This window comes from Pygocentrus nattereri, chromosome 15, assembly GCF_015220715.1.
Source record: "Pygocentrus nattereri isolate fPygNat1 chromosome 15, fPygNat1.pri, whole genome shotgun sequence".
Classification (NCBI taxonomy): Eukaryota; Metazoa; Chordata; class Actinopteri; order Characiformes; family Serrasalmidae; genus Pygocentrus; species Pygocentrus nattereri.
The window spans coordinates 35,533,529-35,551,497 of record NC_051225.1 but is presented as its reverse complement, the minus strand read 5'-3'; the positions used below and the strand labels follow the sequence as shown (position 1 = coordinate 35,551,497).

Genomic DNA, 17,969 nt, shown 5'->3' with positions numbered 1-17,969 from the left:
AGCTACCAAGCGAAAGCTAGCCAAAAAAATGAAGGGCGACCTAGTAAGCGATGCTATAAAAGCCAGTGTAGTGAACGAAAGCAAACGAATGAACTAAAGCAAACAAGAGAGCAAAAGCAAGCCAGCAAGAAAAACGTAACCTGGCAAATGAAAGCTAAACTAGCAAGATAAAGGCGATGCATGAGGAAGCATGAATTCCATGCTGGTCTAACCTAGTCTGTGCTGGTTTACGGTGGTCTAATGCTGGTCTGATGCTGGTTTAGCTGGTCATCCAGCACGGTCATGCTGGTTGACCAACATACCAACATTAGAAACACATCATATGCTGGTTTTGGTGTGGATCAACATATTTACTTCCATTGCTGCTGACCAGCATACCAGCATTCAGGTCCGTGCAGGAAAAGCTAACCTTGCAAGCGAAAGGTAACCCAGTGAGGAAAACCTCACCTAGAATGCGAAAGCTAACTTAGCACATGAAAGACCAACTGGCAGGCAAAAGTATGCTAACTGAGCAAGCAAAAGCATCCATCCATCTTTTAAACCGTTTATCCTTCTAGGTTGTGGAGCTTGCTGGAGCCCATCCCAGCATCCATCGGGCAGAAAGCGCGAGCAAAAGCATGCTATCTGAAGGCAGAATATGGTATCAGGCCAAAATCTTTAATATTTTAGGGTTATCTCTGCTGTATAACAGCATGTTTCAGAGGATCCAACTTCCAGTGGATCTGGATTTCAGACATGGGCACACTTTGCATGATTTAGACAAGCTTCACGTTCTTTGACCAGATAAAAAGGCTTTCGATTGGTTGTGTCATATTCATTTATATGGACGTCACTTGTATTGTTGCATGAAAGTACACTCAGAATAATGCAAACTGATACCAAGGATCGCAATTAGGATTTTCTCACCTGAGGAAGTTTTCCAGGTCATCACGGCTACAAGTAGACCAGGAGAGGTCACTGGGGTTACGGCCTTTGACCCACTCTCCTGACATGATGTGGGAATGGCCGGTACAGGTGGCATGGTCATCATCATGGCTCATTCCCATGCTGTAAAGGAGAAGGACAGTTTTATACCGCACATTTCAAAAAAGACACTCAGTATTGACATCTGTCTCACACGATCTGACCATAAGTGGACAGTGAGATCTATGGCCGTTTGCAGCTGGCACCTCCACGTCTTTTAAATGTGTCTCCTCTGACCACTGATCATGCCCCCTAGCCAACAGCAATTGACAATACTATCATTTTGGCATGATATCGATGACAGGCAAGTGAGAGCTGCTTTCCCAAAAAAATGTTCTGGGTGTGATTTATAGTTTATAGTTTTTGGTATGGTTTGGTTAATCCTGGTATGGTTTGGTAGTTTTTTGTCATTTTTGGCAGTTCTTGTTATGATTTCATAGTTTTTAGTGTGATTTAGTGGTTATTGGTACGGTTTGGTAGTTATTGGTATGTTTTGGTTATTCTTGGTATGGTTTGGTAGTTTGTGGCATGTTTTCTAGTTCTTAGGTTTATTCCTGGTATGATCTGGTCATTTTTGGTATAGTATGGTAGTTCATGGTATGATTTGGTAGTTCTTGGTATGATCTGGTCATTTTTGGTATAGTATGGTAGTTCATGGTATGATTTGGTAGTTCTTGGTATGATCTGGTCATTTTTGGTATAGTATGGTAGTTCTTGGTATGATCTGGTCATTTTTGGTATAGTATGGTAGTTCTTGGTATGATTTGGTTGTTCATGGTATAATTTAGTAGTTCTTGGTATAATCTGGTCATTTTTGGTATAGTATGGTAGTTCTTGGTATGATTTGGGAGTTCATGGTATAATTTAGTAGTTCTTGGTATAATCTGGTCATTTTTGGTATAGTATGGTAGTTCTTGGTATGATTTGGTTGTTCATGGTATAACTTAGCAGTTCTTCGTATGATCTGGTCATTTTTGGTATAGTATGGTAGTTCTTGGTATGATTTGGGAGTTCATGGTATAATTTGGTAGTTCTTGGTATGATCTGGTCATTTTTGGTATAGTATGGTAGTTCTTGGTATGATTTGGGAGTTCATGGTATAATTTAGTAGTTCTTGGTATGATCTGGTCATTTTTGGTATAGTATGGTAGTTCTTGGTATGATTTGGGAGTTCATGGTATAATTTAGTAGTTCTTGGTATGATCTGGTCATTTTTGGTATAGTATGGTAGTTCTTGGTATGATTTGGGAGTTCATGGTATAATTTAGTAGTTCTTGGTATGATCTGGTCATTTTTGGTATAGTATGGTAGTTCTTGGTATGATCTGGTCATTTTTGGTATAGTATGGTAGTTCTTGGTATGATCAGGTTGTTTTTGGTATAGTATGGTAGTTCTTGGTATGATCAGGTTGTTTTTGGTATAGTATGGTAGTTCTTGGTATGATCAGGTTGTTTTTGGTATAGTATGGTAGTTCTTGGTATGATTTGGGAGGAGTTCATGGTATAGTTTGGTAGTTTTTGGTATGATTTGGGAGTTCATGGTATAATTTGGTAGTTCTTGGTATGATCTGGTTGTTTTTGGTATAGTATGGTAGTTCTTGGTATGATCAGGTTGTTTTTGGTATAGTATGGTAGTTCTTGGTATGATTTGGGAGGAGTTCATGGTATAGTTTGGTAGTTTTTGGTATGATTTGGGAGTTCATGGTATAATTTGGTAGTTCTTGGTATGATCTGGTTGTTTTTGGTATTTCTTGGTATGATTTGGGAGTTCATGGTATAATTTGGTAGTTTTTGGTATGATCTGGTGGTTCTTGGTTTATTTTAGTTATTCCTGGTATCGCTTGGCAGTTGTTGGTATAGTTTGGTAGTTCTTGCTTTTTTACACACTTCTTGCATGTTGTCAGCTCCAAGTTTTACTTAAAAATTGAATTATACTAATGTGTGGGCAGTTCCAAGATGTTCATGAACCTTAGAAACACTAACAAGCATGAAATCTTGCATGTATTGACAATATCTTTGAGTATCGCAATGTTATATCTATTTTTTATAACACATATAATTATGTGCACCACTGACACAGAATGAAAGCACAGCAATCCTGAAGTGACGCTGGAAGGCTCAGCTGTACAGAAACAGAGGGAATCTGAGGCAGGGCGAGCAGAAACAGCCTTCTTCCTCTCAAGCCCTGACCTACATTTCCAAATTAAAAACAACAACCGAAAAACGAACTAGCGGCAGAGAAACGCAGGAACTAATAAAGAACGTGGCGGGTGGATTTCCAGGGCGCGTCTCTTCCCCGACTGAAATAAAAGCAATAAAAGACTGAGGACTCGCAGTGAGCACAGCAGAAATCAGAAATATCGCATTGGAAGGCCATTTACAAGGAAAAGAACATGATTTTACTGTTATGTCCTTTTAAATAGCAATACAGTTGGATGATTTAGTCGATAATGCAGCACTCAAATGTTCATCAACTGTCTATATGAGGTTAGTGATGGAAAGAATAGGGCTGAGAGGGATTTGCATGAAGAGGCAAAATGTGTGTGCAGATCTCAAACAGACTACAATGAGCAGGCTTGGAAACACATACACGAATTTCACTGCCAAACTAATAACACGGCTCACAGCAGCAGAACAGGTTCTTAAACTAGATATCTTCATCAGACAAGAGCACAAGACAAGGAGGTTTGTTTCAATCCTGATCTAGAACCATATGAACAGAAACAAATCGAGATGAGTCCTTCAGTAGTTAATCAGTCCAATATCAAGCCTATATGTAGCTGTTTTACAAGGTTATCATATATTCTTACAATTTTCTATACACACTTTGTCTTGTCTTGTCCATCATTTTTCAGTTTTTATTTTATGATACCATGTGAAAGCGACAGTGGCCAAGTACATTAGACCCCTGAGGACGTGATGTCTTTTCTAAATCATCATTAGTGCTGAAATAACACACAGCAGAACAGTGATTGCTGGCGAGTTTACGTTTAACCCCTTTTCACAATATCCACAAATGCAATATCTGCTTGTCTTGTTTCTCAGTTGAGCTATGAATTGTTTTCTTCAATAACATTTATGAAGTACATTTTGATGAAAATGAGTGTGATTTACAAAAGCAGAAGCAAACTGGATTTTTTGTCTTTCTAATGGTTTGGTAGAACTTTGTACTGATTGGAAGTTCTTGGTATGGTTTGTAAGTTTTGGGGCATTTTTGGCAGTTCTTGGTACAACGCAGTAGTTTTTGGTATGTCTGGTAGCTCTTGGTACAGTTTGTTAGTTCTTGGTATGTTTTGGTTATTTTTGGTATCTTTTGTTATTTTTTGTTATGGTTTGGTAGTTTTTGGCGAGGTTTAGAAGTTCTTGGTATGGTTTGGGAGTTCATGGTATAGTTTGGTAGTTTTTGATGTGATCTGGTGATTCTTGGTATGGCTCGACAGCACGGTATGGTTTGGAAATTCTTGGTACAGTTTATTCCTGCTAGGCTCTGGTAGTTCTTTGTATGGTTTGGTACTTTTTGGCATGATTTGATGGTTCTAGATTTGCAAATTCTTGGTATGTAGTTATTCCTAGTATCGTTTGGCAGTTGTTGATATAGTTTGGTAGTTCTTACTTTATAAACACTTCTTGCATGTTGTCAGCTCCAAGTTTTTTTTAAAAAAATTCAATTATACTCATATCTGGGAATATCAGTAGTTTCCATGAAATAAATTAATACAATTACAAAAAAATAAAGACATTTCTTACCCAGCGGTAAATGTTTTTTGTTTATTCTGTGAAAGTAATTGCTAGATCTCTAGAAATCATAAAACCCACTTACAATGATGCTATTACTGTATTTTCATTATGTAAACATAATTCTTACTACAGTAAGAATTATTTCCCCCTCAACAGTGAATACACCTAGTCCTTATAAAGCGATGCACTGTTTCCAGCTATCACTGCTCTCCACTCTGACTAACAATCACAACAGAAAGGTAAAATCCCAGCGAATCACTGGGATACACTGGAACATGGACCCAGAGAAGCAAGGAAAAGGAACTGTGGTATGAGTAACTCCAGCATTCAAGAAGAGAGCTTTTTTATTTTCACTTCTTGGTTGAATTCCATTTCTGCTAAGAGATTAGGCCTCTTTTATGATCTCCAACTATAATTACACGTTTTTTCACCAGCTCTTCAAAACAAATGAGCATTTAATACATCAAAAATCGCACTGATGCGAGACAAATGGCTGTGTAATGAAATGTGAATCAGAGACAGTAATATAACCTGCTTACACTGGCGTGCTAAAGCAAAAGGCCAGGCTACGTTTAACAGCAACAACTCATTGTATCCACTAAAAGAGACTCAGATAATCAGACAACGATCAGACAATGAGTTCCAGCAGACTGATCAAAGACAACAGGGGCTTTTCATGTATCTCAGTCTAAGGTGTCTCAGAGACCGAAGCAGATGCCAAAGCGCAGCGCCTGTAAATGTGCATTTGAGTGTGTAAATGTCAAGTCGACAAATTTAGCCCCTCGTGCACTAATCCAGGTGAAACCTTAAAAAAACAAACCCCCTCACATGCTAGATTACAGCTTTTATATTACGCAAATACAGTTCCACTTAAACCCCTAATATTCTCGCTTTAATAGGTGTTTTACAGAGTGAACACAATGGAGGCTTCTGTGTGTGTGTTAGCACCATGGCTACGCAAGTGCACTCTTGGTTTCGGCACCAGTCGGACGCGCTGCGGGCCAACTCTCTGCTGCCAGCATTTAAAGCTCCCGCTAGGCCCTCGCCACCCTGCTGGCTGCCACTGGAGCGCGCACCGTGATAACTCTATGCTAAACTGGCACAACTACAAAGCCCACGCTAATACTAATACAGCTTTGGCTATATTTCCAGGTGAATTTGATGTTGGCTGGCCAATGCTGCCCTATCAAAGGAGGCTTTCTTCAGGCCAGGAAGGATAATGAGTTGATGCAGTTGTGGAAAAAGTAATACCTACCCTGAGATACAGCTAGCATATATGTAGAGCTAATATGCTGAATCTCAACGTGGGAAAGAGGTAAAATGATCAACAGGCTTTTTCTAAATGAGTCAAATCATAGAAGCCAGCATGCACAGTGAAGAATTGAGCGTGTTTAATAGAACACTTCACTCAAAACGCTACTGATGAATGAAATGTCATGGCTTTAGTAAATGAAGTTTTACTAGTTACTAGTTTGTGTAGTAACTAAACACATTTCCAACTTTATTTCTTCCTTATGACCTTCAGGCACTTTAGCCTGCCTGTTGATGCACTATTTGTGTAAGCCATCCTCCAACTATGAGCCACTTGAGTATGTGGCCAGTTTGTGGAGGTACAAGAGAGGTGTTTTGGATAAAGTGGCCAGTGAGTGAAAGTATAAGGTAGGTGTTTTTAACAAAATGGCCAGTGAGTGGTGGAGGTACAAGGTAGGTGTTTCAAAAGGTAGGTGTGTCTAATAAACTGACCAGTGAGTGGAAATACAAGGTAGGTGTTTCTACTAAAGTGGCCAGTTAGCAGAAGTACAAGGTAGGTGTTTCCAATAAATTGGCAAGTGAGTGGAAGTATAAGGTAGGTGTTTCCAATAAATTGGCCAGTGAGTGGAAGTATAAGGTAGGTGTTGCTAATAAAGTGGCCAGTGAGTGGAGGTACAAATAAGTGTATGGAGAATGTATACAGCACAGAGTAGACTCTGTTAGATCACTGGTCCGCAGTGTGTGGTTTCTGTACTCACTTGTGTCCAAGCTCGTGAGCGATGGTGAAGGCCAGGTTGAGTCCATTGTCCTCTGCCAGTACACACTTCCTCTTGGCGCTGCAGGTGCCTCCCAGGTAGGCGATACCTGTGTAGAAACGAAATGGCACCAGGATGAAGGGAAATGATAGTTACATCATAGACCTGATACTTTTCCAGCTTTATATGGCCCTGCAAATTGTCAAAACCAACCAAACCTATTTTCCTCGACTTTCCATCTCCTGGCCAGATGTTACTCCAGGCCTGTTTTTCATCCCCAGAAAGTAATGTTCTTAGCATTGATTACACAAAATGAGCTAGTTTCAAGGACATTGGTGTGGGTCTGCTAAACTCGCTCTTGGTTTCCGAGAGTTGTTTTTGATTCTTTGGCCTCCTCATACTTGGGAGGTTTGTAATACTGACCCTGTTTCTATGCCAATTACACTGGTGTGATTTGGCAGCCTGGTGAACAGCAGCGCAGAAGAGAGGCTACGTAAGCTAGCATTCTCCAGAGGAAAGAACAGACATGCCGGTGCATCTCCCACCATCAAGCTCCATAATCCCTTAATAATGCTGTCCTAGGCATAATTTAATGGGCAATATTTTATGGCATATGAAGATAATAGTAGCATTTGGGGAAAAGAGTGCAGTTTGCTACTTGGATAATGTGCTTCTTGCCAAGTATGATGTCCTGTGAGATATGACGGTATTATAAAACAGCATGAAGATGGTACACACTTCAAAATAAAAGTGCTCAAAGAGTTCTTTGCACAACAGCTACATAAAGGCTGCATAAGATCTGCATGACCTAATCCTGTATACCAATTTAAAAAAACTCCCATAAGTTGTCATTAGAACACTTACTGAGGTGAAAGGACATCAACATGGACAGCCATGACAACAGACACTTGTCGGAATAAGCCTTTATAAAAAGTTCTATAGGTTTATGTCAAATTCCATGAAAGGCTTATGTAGGCCTCTCATAGCCTTAAGAATGCTGCCCATCAGTGAAGCGTTACCAAAAGTTTAAGGGTCACTCTGGCCAAAAAGATACATAGAACCATTTTTACATTTACGACATTTGGCAGATGCTCTTATCCAGAGCTACTTACAATTTAATCTATTTGTTTTATATATATATATATATATATATATATATATATATATATATATATATATATATATATATATATATATATATAGGTAAGCAGAACGCCAAGGCCCACGCCTTCGGACACTGCCCGATCCACAATGCACCGCACCCCTACTACTGCCCCTCCCATCGGTGGTGGGTCGATTGAGGTGGTTTGGGCATCTTGTAAGGATGCCTCCTGGACGCCTCCCTTGGGAGGTGTCACAGGCAAGTCCAAAGGGGAGGAGACCCCGGGGAAGACCCAGGACACGCTGGCGTGACTATATCGCCCAGCTGGCCTGGGAGCACCTCAGAATCCCTCCCAGGGAGCTAGTGGAAGTGGCTGGGGAAAGGGAGGTCTGGGCCTCATTGCTCAGGATGCTGCCCCCGTGACCCGAACCCCGGAGAAGCGGAAGATGATGGAAGAATGGATGGATTGATGTATAGGTAAGCAGTGTTAGGAGTCTTGCCCAAGGACTCTTATTGGTATAGTGTAGTGTTTACCCAGGTGGGGCTTGAACCCCAGTCTCCAGCATAGAAGGCACAGGTGTTACCCACTACAATAACCAACAATTACCATTATTATGTCTGTCGTAAACTTGCCTACTTGTCTTGTACAGTGGTGGTGCAATAGTCTCCAGTTTAAAGACTACAAAATCCACCTTCTGCTGATGGTATTTGAAGGTGGAAAGAACTTAAAACTACACACACTTTGGGGCAAAATCTTTAGAGTTGGTTATTCTTTCATTCATTTTTGGCAGAACAAGGCCAGATAGCTAACACCACTGGTAGGAAGCCGCTACAATAGTAAGTAAAGGCATTTGAACAATGCTTGCTGGGTGTTGTAGTGAGAGAACACTGATGAATGAAAACACAGAAAGGATACAAATCATAAAATTCTGTTAAACTGGTGAGGCTGAGGGATGAAATGCTGCACTAGAGAATCTTATACACTGACAAATATAGGTTACCGCTAGCTAATGCGCATTTATGAGTAGAACAGTGTACTTCCTGGGAGTGACTCCGGTATCAATTGACCTATCTAAAGTGTAAGCAAACAACAAGATAGTAGTTAAAAGTAATGCGAGTGTAATAAAGCTAGTATGATATGCTAATGCTAGCTTACTAACCACTGTATAACTATAGGTATAGCAGCTAGCTTAGCGGACTAAAAACTATCATAATTATTAAACTAAGTTGTTGTTTTTTTGAAAAAGACGTGAGGATAATTTGTCAAACAATGCTTAAGTTGATAGCTAGTTAGGTCAACTATCTAGCCTTAGCTAAGGCTAATGTTAGCATACTAACCACTGTATAACTAGTTAATGCAGCTAGCTTAGTGAAGTAAAAACTACTATAATTACAAAACTGTCGTTTTTTTTCAAAAAGACGTAAGGATAATATATCAAACAATGCTAAAGTTGACAGTTAGTTAGGTTAACTGCCTAGCCTTCGCTAAGGCTAACGCTAGCATACCTACCACTGTATAACTAGATATAGCAGCGATCTTAGCAAACAAAAACGTATTATAATCATAAAACTAAGTCGTTGTTTTTTTCAAAAAGGCGAAAGAATTATTTGCCAAACAATGCTAAAGTTGAAAGGTAGTTAGGTTAACTATCCAGCCTTAGATAATGCTAACGCTAGCTTACTAACCACCATATAACTAGTTACAGCAGCTAGCTTAGTGCACTAAAAACTTCTTTTAAAAGCTGAAAGTTAAGCACAATTTTCCCCAACTATCCATAAGATAATAATAATTCAGAGGTAACTCTCTTGTGTACTGATGGAGGAACCTTTACACTATGAAACTTTAATACAACTCCAGTTGACTGAAGACTACATGAAACTAAATTACACCTGAATTGCATAATGTAAAGCATCCTGCAACTCACTTGAAACTCAGCCACAACAGTTGCAAGCGAAAACGAGAATGATAAGGATACAGAGTGTGAAAAATACAAGCTAGTTTAGCGAGCTAGTGGAGTAGCTGAATGAGTTGCATGCAACTTTGCTTGTTTCTGAATTGCTTCAAGTAACCGTTGCATGGAAAATCACAATATGCAGAGTTGCATGGTTTCCCACGTAAAGCCAGCCTCAAAACATACCAGAAAAAAATGTCTGTGTATTTGTATCAAATGTCAGAAATCACAGTAAACCACGTTGACAACAATGTTTGTATGGTAAGAAAATGCTGCTGTCAATACTAACGGGACTCTCTCCAGCAGCCAGAAACAGACTAAAACATGTTCAGTATGCTAACAAATCTACCCGACTACATAAATCTACTCCCAGTTCAATAGAGACTTTTGATGAAAGATCGTTTCATCTGGGATTGTAACACGGTACCTACGAAAGAAGTCAGTGTTTTAAAAGCCCATCAATCACAATGTCGGCCAATAGAAATGACATTTTAAAGGCCTGTCGCATCACTGGGTATCGCCTTTCAGTGTGTCTGCTCCCGCACCTGGTTTGTGTCTGTTACTGGACATTGCCCAGAAAGCCTCACTTGGCCCCAGACCGCCATAAATTAAACCAGTGACAAGAGAATGAAATTAAAGCCAGATGGTTTAGGTGAAAAAGCAACAATTTCAATGATTTCATTTGAGCATACCCACATTTTTGAGGCTCATCCGTGACTGACACGAGCCAATTCGGAATCAATGGTGCACAGACGATGAATATGACTTCATATTTAGAAATATGTGCAATTTTTCAGTATTTTTGGATAAGGAAGTTTGCAAGAGGAGCTGGTATGAAATAGTAATATCTCAGCCACTGTATATTTACAGCACCTGCGGATATGGAGTGGGTGTGATTTTAGTGTCAGGTATTCATGTGGTAACAAGCCATTTAAATGGTTTTATTTGAATAATGAAAATATTTTTCATTAGCTCAAATCTCAGAAACACTTCAAATTAACTCCGGCCTTCCTCCACATCATCATGCAGTGTAAAAAGTGTAGATTTTAAACTTTCACTCCCACCATAACTGTGTAGAGAATATATTTTATTATGATTTGAGATGGATTACTTATTATCGTGTGTACCGTCCTGATTTGTAGAAAGAAAAACATTCCTGTTTTTCAAGTGTAGACTTCAGCCTGTCAAAACATAATGTTAATTAAAGGTTATTAATTGTAATTAATATATAATCACTTTATAATTGCGTCTATGATAACATAATGATGTTTTTTATCCCTTGGCCTTGAACTAACCACTGTAACACATGGCAGCCACTTTTTCAGGAATGTCAATATCTACCACTCAAAGTCTGTTCCACAGGTTGACAACCCAAATTTTTCCACAAAAATCAAAACTCCTTGCGAGCCACAACGTTTTATGTCCATTTTACTTTCTTGGCTGTAAATATGTCTCAGTATGTGCTAATGTGCTAGTATAGGATAAAAAAATATACATTTTTAAAGCACTTTGCTCTGCTTTAAGCTTTCGCTCAGCTATAGCTGCTTTTCTCACATCTCCAACAGGAAACTTTTCCAAAACTGGAATAGTTTCTTGTAAAACATGTCTAAACGTTCAATTTTTTACACAGCTGAAGTCACTTCTCTTTCACCAGTTTTCACGTTCCACGGTGGAACGGGAAAATGTGAATAAGCTGGCAAACGAGAAACCGACTTTTTAGTGTTTGACAGTTTCTTATTGTAGATTAAACATATCAGGAAATCAGCAGTGATTATAAACACAAATAAGTCCATTCGTCTCCAAATGATCGATGTTCGTCTTAAATCTCTCTTTTTTCCTTTAAATTAGCTACTAGCTAGGCCAGACTGTTGTCCTTGTTGTTATGGTGACCAGCATTCTACGTGCCAGCCTTCAGGGTTAAAGAGTGAATTAGCAGTTATACATTAACTCCGGTGGTATATGATTATTTTATTTTTACCTCCAAATCTGATTCTGCTTTGGAGCCACAACAGGATGGTAAAAGCTGCATGTTGCTGACCCCTGGCCTACTTACTGTACCTTTCTGCTGTAATACATATCACACTGTTATTTGTATTTACAGCTGTGCTGCAGTTACAGTTTATAGTTTATATACATTTTGCACAGTTAATCTATTCAGGACTGAAATGTGCACAATTCACACTCGGATAAAACTTGCTGTCAGGTGACAGGAGCCAGGCATCTGAAGGGTTCAATAGCTCTAAAAGACCCCTCACAGAAACATAGATGCAATTGTTATGAATGATGCATGAGACGTTATTTTTTTGTTGACAGTTTTGAGATTTGGACTCAAATCGATCAAAACAAGTCCGATTGCAGCCTTTTTTTTCAGATTTGTTACTATTTTACCTTCATCATGCCAACATTACATATAAAAACTCTGAAGAAGCATATAGGTTAACTGCTGATTTTGAATAGTAAATAAAATGGCTATATTTGTGTTGTAGACATGGTGGCCCCTGGCTCCTATCACCACCACTGTAAAGAAATCCGAGTCTCTACAGTCAACCATTTCACACCAAACCACTCTGAATGTCTGACTGAATTCTGAATTTTTGAAAGTTTGGTGGAATTCCCCTTTAACATTCATATTCAACCAAATTAATAAAGGGTGGGACATTTGTAAAAGTGACCATGCGCTACACACTGCGACATCAACCTGCATGAGGCCGTAACCTAAACTTCAGACTGGACTGCTTTAGGAGGGAAACGGTGCCACAGATGTTCTCACTTTAGCCAACGTGAATAAATCACATCAGAAAAAGACACTGTCATCTGAACTGTATTCAAGTCAGCAGAATCAAAGACACACACTGGTGACGTGGCCAGAGACACTGTTCAATGTAATGTGGTTAACACTCACTCTCTCTCACCCCCTCACATACATCCAGCTTTAGAAACAGCTGCTTATTATCAGAACTTTGATGAAAATGTTGGTCATGAAATGAGCAACAAAGCAGAAGCTGAAACCCTTGACGCTAACGTTATAGCAATTTTAACGACGTAATAAAGAAATCAAAACCTGGAAGTCTCAGACTTACTGAAATACAATGTTCTTTCATTATGTTTTATTTCACAGTCATTAAAAACCATAACTAAGCCAGTATGGTGTTTACAACTACAGTCCGGTCAATAGAAACATCTGGAACATGTCTAACACGCTGGTGGTGAACAGTGAGAATATGTAACTACTGACACTAGGTGCAATTTCCATATGTGTGAATATTCAAAGAGGGTCGGGTTTAAAATGGATTTACTTTATGCAGGCCCACTTGACCAGGGGTGCCACATGTTTTGTGTTGGGGGGCTAAAAACTGACAGATATTCTATATTCTTACTTATTCACATACTGCCATACGTGTTTATTCTTCAAATACTTGTTTCCTTAGATACACCACACTAGTAACTGCTGTAGCGCTTTGCGACAAATAAACAAAGATAATACAACATGCAAGCAGTACAAAACACATTGTTCCACATGAAAACGAAATTGCAGCAGACCCTCAAACACCCGCCACTGTCTGGTCTGTTGCAGGTGAAGTAGTCCCATTAGACATAAAGGAGCGGCCAGTCTTTTGGGGTTAGCCTTAGCTTAACATGACCGATTGCTGCACTTGTTTCCTCTCGTACTGCCTGAGAAGCTGCCTGACTGTCAGCTGCATCAGACAAGGCTGCAGTCTGGAACCAGCTGGTACTGTGTGAATGACTGTAATGTTTTCCAAATTCCACCAGTGTCTGACGGTCAGAGGGACAAGTGTACAGGAGACATGTATCCAACAAATGACTTGAGAAATTTGACGAAGCTGGCTTCTTATTCAAATTTCCCCCTCCACTGTAAACAATGCAGCAGTTATATTCAGACACCTCTACAACTCAAACAACATTGGTTAGTTAGTTAGTCAGTCAGTCAGTCAGGCAGTCAGTCAGTCATTCAGTCAGACAGTCAGTTAGTTACTTAGTTAGTCAGTCAGGCAGTCAGTCAGTCAGTTAGTTAGTTAGTTACTTAGTTAGTCAGTCAGGCAGTCTAGCTGTACTAAAGCTGTACTAAAGTATTCTTACAGTATAGTTTTCCTTAAGTTTAGCATTTGAATCCTTTTCCACCTCTGCTTTTGATAAACTGGGAACTTTCATCTATGAGTTCAGGACCTGCAGCTAAATCATTCAGAAAGTTGAGACGTTTCTGCAGTAAAACGCAGGATAAAATAAGCCGTTGCTTTTCTATTCACATCCCAACCTGTCCTTCCAAGAATACAGGTCGCCCCAGCAGTCGCCAGAAATCTGTGGTGGAAAAACAACTTTCCTTGAACGGCATACAAGAACAGCAGGTTGATTGGAAAACAGATGTTGTCCTAAATTCTTACATGGATTTTTCTCCGCTTCATTTCAGGCAATTTGTTTTTCAACAACCATGCACACTTATTGGAGAGCAGTAATTACCCTGTCTGTCCACCCCCAGATTTACAGTAGAAGCTCAGGCCAGTCTGTATAATGTTCATGTCTAAATGCATTTCCGGGTTAAACTTCTGCAGTTTACTGAGCATAACTGGCGTAGAAGTTGTTTTTACTGCTCGCTGTAAGTTTCTGGTGTGCAATCAAGTACAGGGACAGAACCTTACTGTAAAACTGGAGTGATTGACAGGTTGACTTAACAGGGGAAATGCATATAAACGCATACATGTATTCTTCAAGGACTACATCAGCGCAAGCCAGGTGTGAAATGAGCCAGCGCTGACCCTTTAACCAGAGGCAATGCTTTCATTGTACTTGTATCTTCTATTCCTTCTTAAAAACACCAAATGAACCACATCCTATTCACAGTCTGCTATACACACACATATAATTTTCAGGGCCTTCACTTAGATTACTGCCGGAGGACATGGAGAGAATAAGTCAAGACAATAACATGGATTTGTGCATCTGCAGGATTGAGGCTGCTTTTGTCAGTGTCTGGTGGTGAATTTTGCACTGAAGGCTTTTAAGCTGATAGAAGAGCTGCATGATGTGTTTCAGTGTTGAACACATCATAAAGGGCTATGTGAGTGTGAGGTAATTAGATTGGTGGGAATATTACATTAGGAGCGGTGTCTGATGTTACTGTAACGGTATGCTTTCCTGAGCAGGGCTCCAGACCTGGTCTGCTGCATGCAGAGCTAGTGACTTAACCACTTTACTATAAAGCCAATTACACTCACAGCTCATAAACTACTCTACTAGCCTATAAAAATGCTTTAAAAGCGACGACTATTCTCACTCCTAGGGTTGTATTAAGTGTGTGAAGCACTTAGTACCTAACAAACTTGCTGTTTTAGGAATTTAATGTTTTTTTTTATATTTATTTTTTATTTATGTAGGCTTATGTAGAAAAATCATCCAAGCTGTACTTCTTCCATCCACTGAACAGTTCATGACAACAGAAGTCCATTCTTAAAAATAAAAATGCCATAGAAGAACCACTTTGGTTCCCTAAAGATAAAAAAAGAGACTTAAAAACTCCAAAGATTTCTGCATAATTAAATGTTTAAGATATAAACGGTCATTCAGAGCAGTTTGGTGTTAAATGCTCTGTTCTAGAGAAACTTAACGAGTCTTTAACGAGACATTTTCACAGTGCTGGTGAATGGAACCAGATGTCCACCTCTAAAGATGTCCACAGAAAGTTAGTACATGAAATGTAATTGATGTCCAAGATTGTTTTACTAAGGATAAAACATATTTTACTATTGAAAAAATACATATATATTTGATCTATTCATGGTGGAGGGATACATAAAGAGTGTTATAAGGCAAAATAGCTCAGAAACAATAAAATTTCTGTTTCAAAATTGGATGTGTTGTCTTTTTTCGTGAAATATTATTTTCATATTTAATATTATAATAATATTATTATTTTCACGTAAATGTAGGGTTTGCATGCTATGACCATGTTTCTCGTTTCTACCGACTTCGTCTTTGTTTTCACCCTTTTGTACTTTTGCTGGCAGTTTTTGGCTTTTTCCGTTTAGACTTGGAACTGGTTTTGTGGATTACGAATTCTGTCTATCCCTGGGATATTGTTAGCTTCATCCGCGTTCGTCTCTCCCCTGTCAAACGTTACAATGAGGAACATGTGACCACAAAAAAAAACTACTTAGAAAGCACAAAGTGCTATCTACAATATTATGTGAGCCCTATAATCACTTAAGCATATCATACATTGACCTGCTATTGACATACAACATACATACAAGCCAACATGAATCAAGACCTAGTGAGGGCTTTCACATGGCTGCACAAGCACGAATCCCAATGGACTTGCTTATAAATGGCCAATACATTTTCAAAGTTTCTGTTCTTTTACACTCAAATCATGATAAACTGTAATGAAAAGAAACACACTCCCTCATATCGCATTATTCTACATGGCGACATCATTCAGTGCGCTGAAAAACAAATCCTCTCCCACAAACACGCACATACATAATCATAAACCCCAGTCACTGGCGCTGCACAGCCTGTGAGGTAATGCAGGGCAGTGTTGTCTGTGGCAGAGTGAAAACCGGGCAGGCCAGCACTTCTGAAGTGTAAGGCCGGAGAACAATGAAACAAATTCACTGGCCTGTGCTATCGCAGCCTCCATCTGACTCAGCGCTTGTTGGAAACTCGCTGGATCAAGCGCAGCCACCGGTCTCCCTGAGCTCGGCGCGGGTCATCAGCCAGACAGCGTCAAAAAGGGCCAGCAAAAGCTCCCTCGCATGGCTACACACACAAACGCTCCCACGGGCCACCAGCGATATTTTTCTAATTATTTATTCGGGGTTAATTAGCCGATAGCACATGGGGAGAGCGTCGCATTCAGCGCCTCGGTGATTGTACAAGCTCAGCAGTGCACGGAGCAAGCTGGCCAGCTCGGCAGAATTAAGACAGGGGCTTTGTTTCGGACCGAGGAGCGTCTGGCCCCAGACATGACACTGACCGGCTCAAAATACACATACACACACAGGGAAGAATGAGTCAGCTGATTCCTGCTAGCAAACAACATCTCCAACGCAGCGGGAGAAAATTACATCATCATCCACAGCAGAAATGAGGCTTACTTATCTTTATTGTGTTTTTATAATATCAGCAGGGATGTTTTTCCACACCTACAAAGTTCAGTCTTACAAGCTGCTTGGATTTTCTGCTTCTGAAGACCCAAGTGAAGGTCTGGATTCTGGGGTGGTGAGTCCATTGTTCAGTTGTTTGCTGTGCCTGCATACTACACAATTCTTTTAACTGATTTTAAGCCCGATTTGCCTTTGCATTAAATGTTCACACTCTAAGGCGATTTTCCAGGTCAGGAGCTTGACTGGATGCAACTGATGGTTAGTGTGAGAGGAGAATGAGCCAATCTTTAGTTCTCTAATCGAAACTCTGAAGTGACCGTAGGCCCTCCAATATAATCAAACATGTTTGATATTTATGAATCAAACCATTTAAGAGTCCTGTAGTGTGAGAAGGTCAGAGATTTACTCAACTAATTATTCAAACAACAGCCAATCAGAGAGCTATAAGAGCGGGGAAACAGGCGAAGAAACAGAGCCGAGACAGAGGAGCTGTGTGTAAAACAGAGGCAGATAAGAGACGTTATCATGTGTATAACGTGTGGATCCAGATGTCAGGTCACTTTTTTTCACAATTCCAACTCAGCTGTTAGTTTATAGTGAAATATTTCACTGTTGCTGCCCATAAAAGTGCAAACAGGTCCAGTAGCTTTATTTATGTTATGCAATTTCTGAGAATTTCATTATGTGCGTTATACTCTCTATGTACCCTGTCGTCTAGCATGAGGAGAAGTTCAATGACAGACCGACGTCAACTGTGTGATGCTCTCCATTTACGAAATCTGTTAAGGTTTTAAAAGTCGTGTAGTGCACGCCCGGCCTAAGGGCTTCTTGACAGCTACACATCCTTTCAGATCCATAGCACAAGAGCTTGATGAAAGCTTTGAATCTACTCTATGTAAGTTTTAGAGATTTGGAGACTGGTGGAAAGGTGTAATTGCATACAACACAATGGAAGGGCATTACCTACTACTATCATCTGATCAGATTTTTCATTTGAGACCTTAAAATCGAGCCAGGTGTTGTTTTTGAGCCGTTGCATGTGACGTTAAGAAATAGGATATTCATTCATATCCATTCATTCATCTGTT

The 17,969-nt window shown here is 39.7% G+C and overlaps 1 protein-coding gene across 1 annotated transcript in view; it reads right to left on the bottom strand.

Annotated features, from left to right (window-relative positions):
- adamts17 (ADAM metallopeptidase with thrombospondin type 1 motif, 17) overlaps positions 1–17,969 on the bottom strand; it is a 178,222-nt gene that overhangs the window by 98,305 nt on the left and 61,948 nt on the right. The window contains exons 8-9 of the mRNA XM_037545550.1: positions 6,710–6,815; positions 907–1,047 (exon numbers count right to left, since the gene is read on the bottom strand). Of these exons, the coding sequence (XP_037401447.1) occupies positions 907–1,047; positions 6,710–6,815 (247 nt within the window). The remainder of the gene's footprint in view (positions 1–906; positions 1,048–6,709; positions 6,816–17,969) is intronic.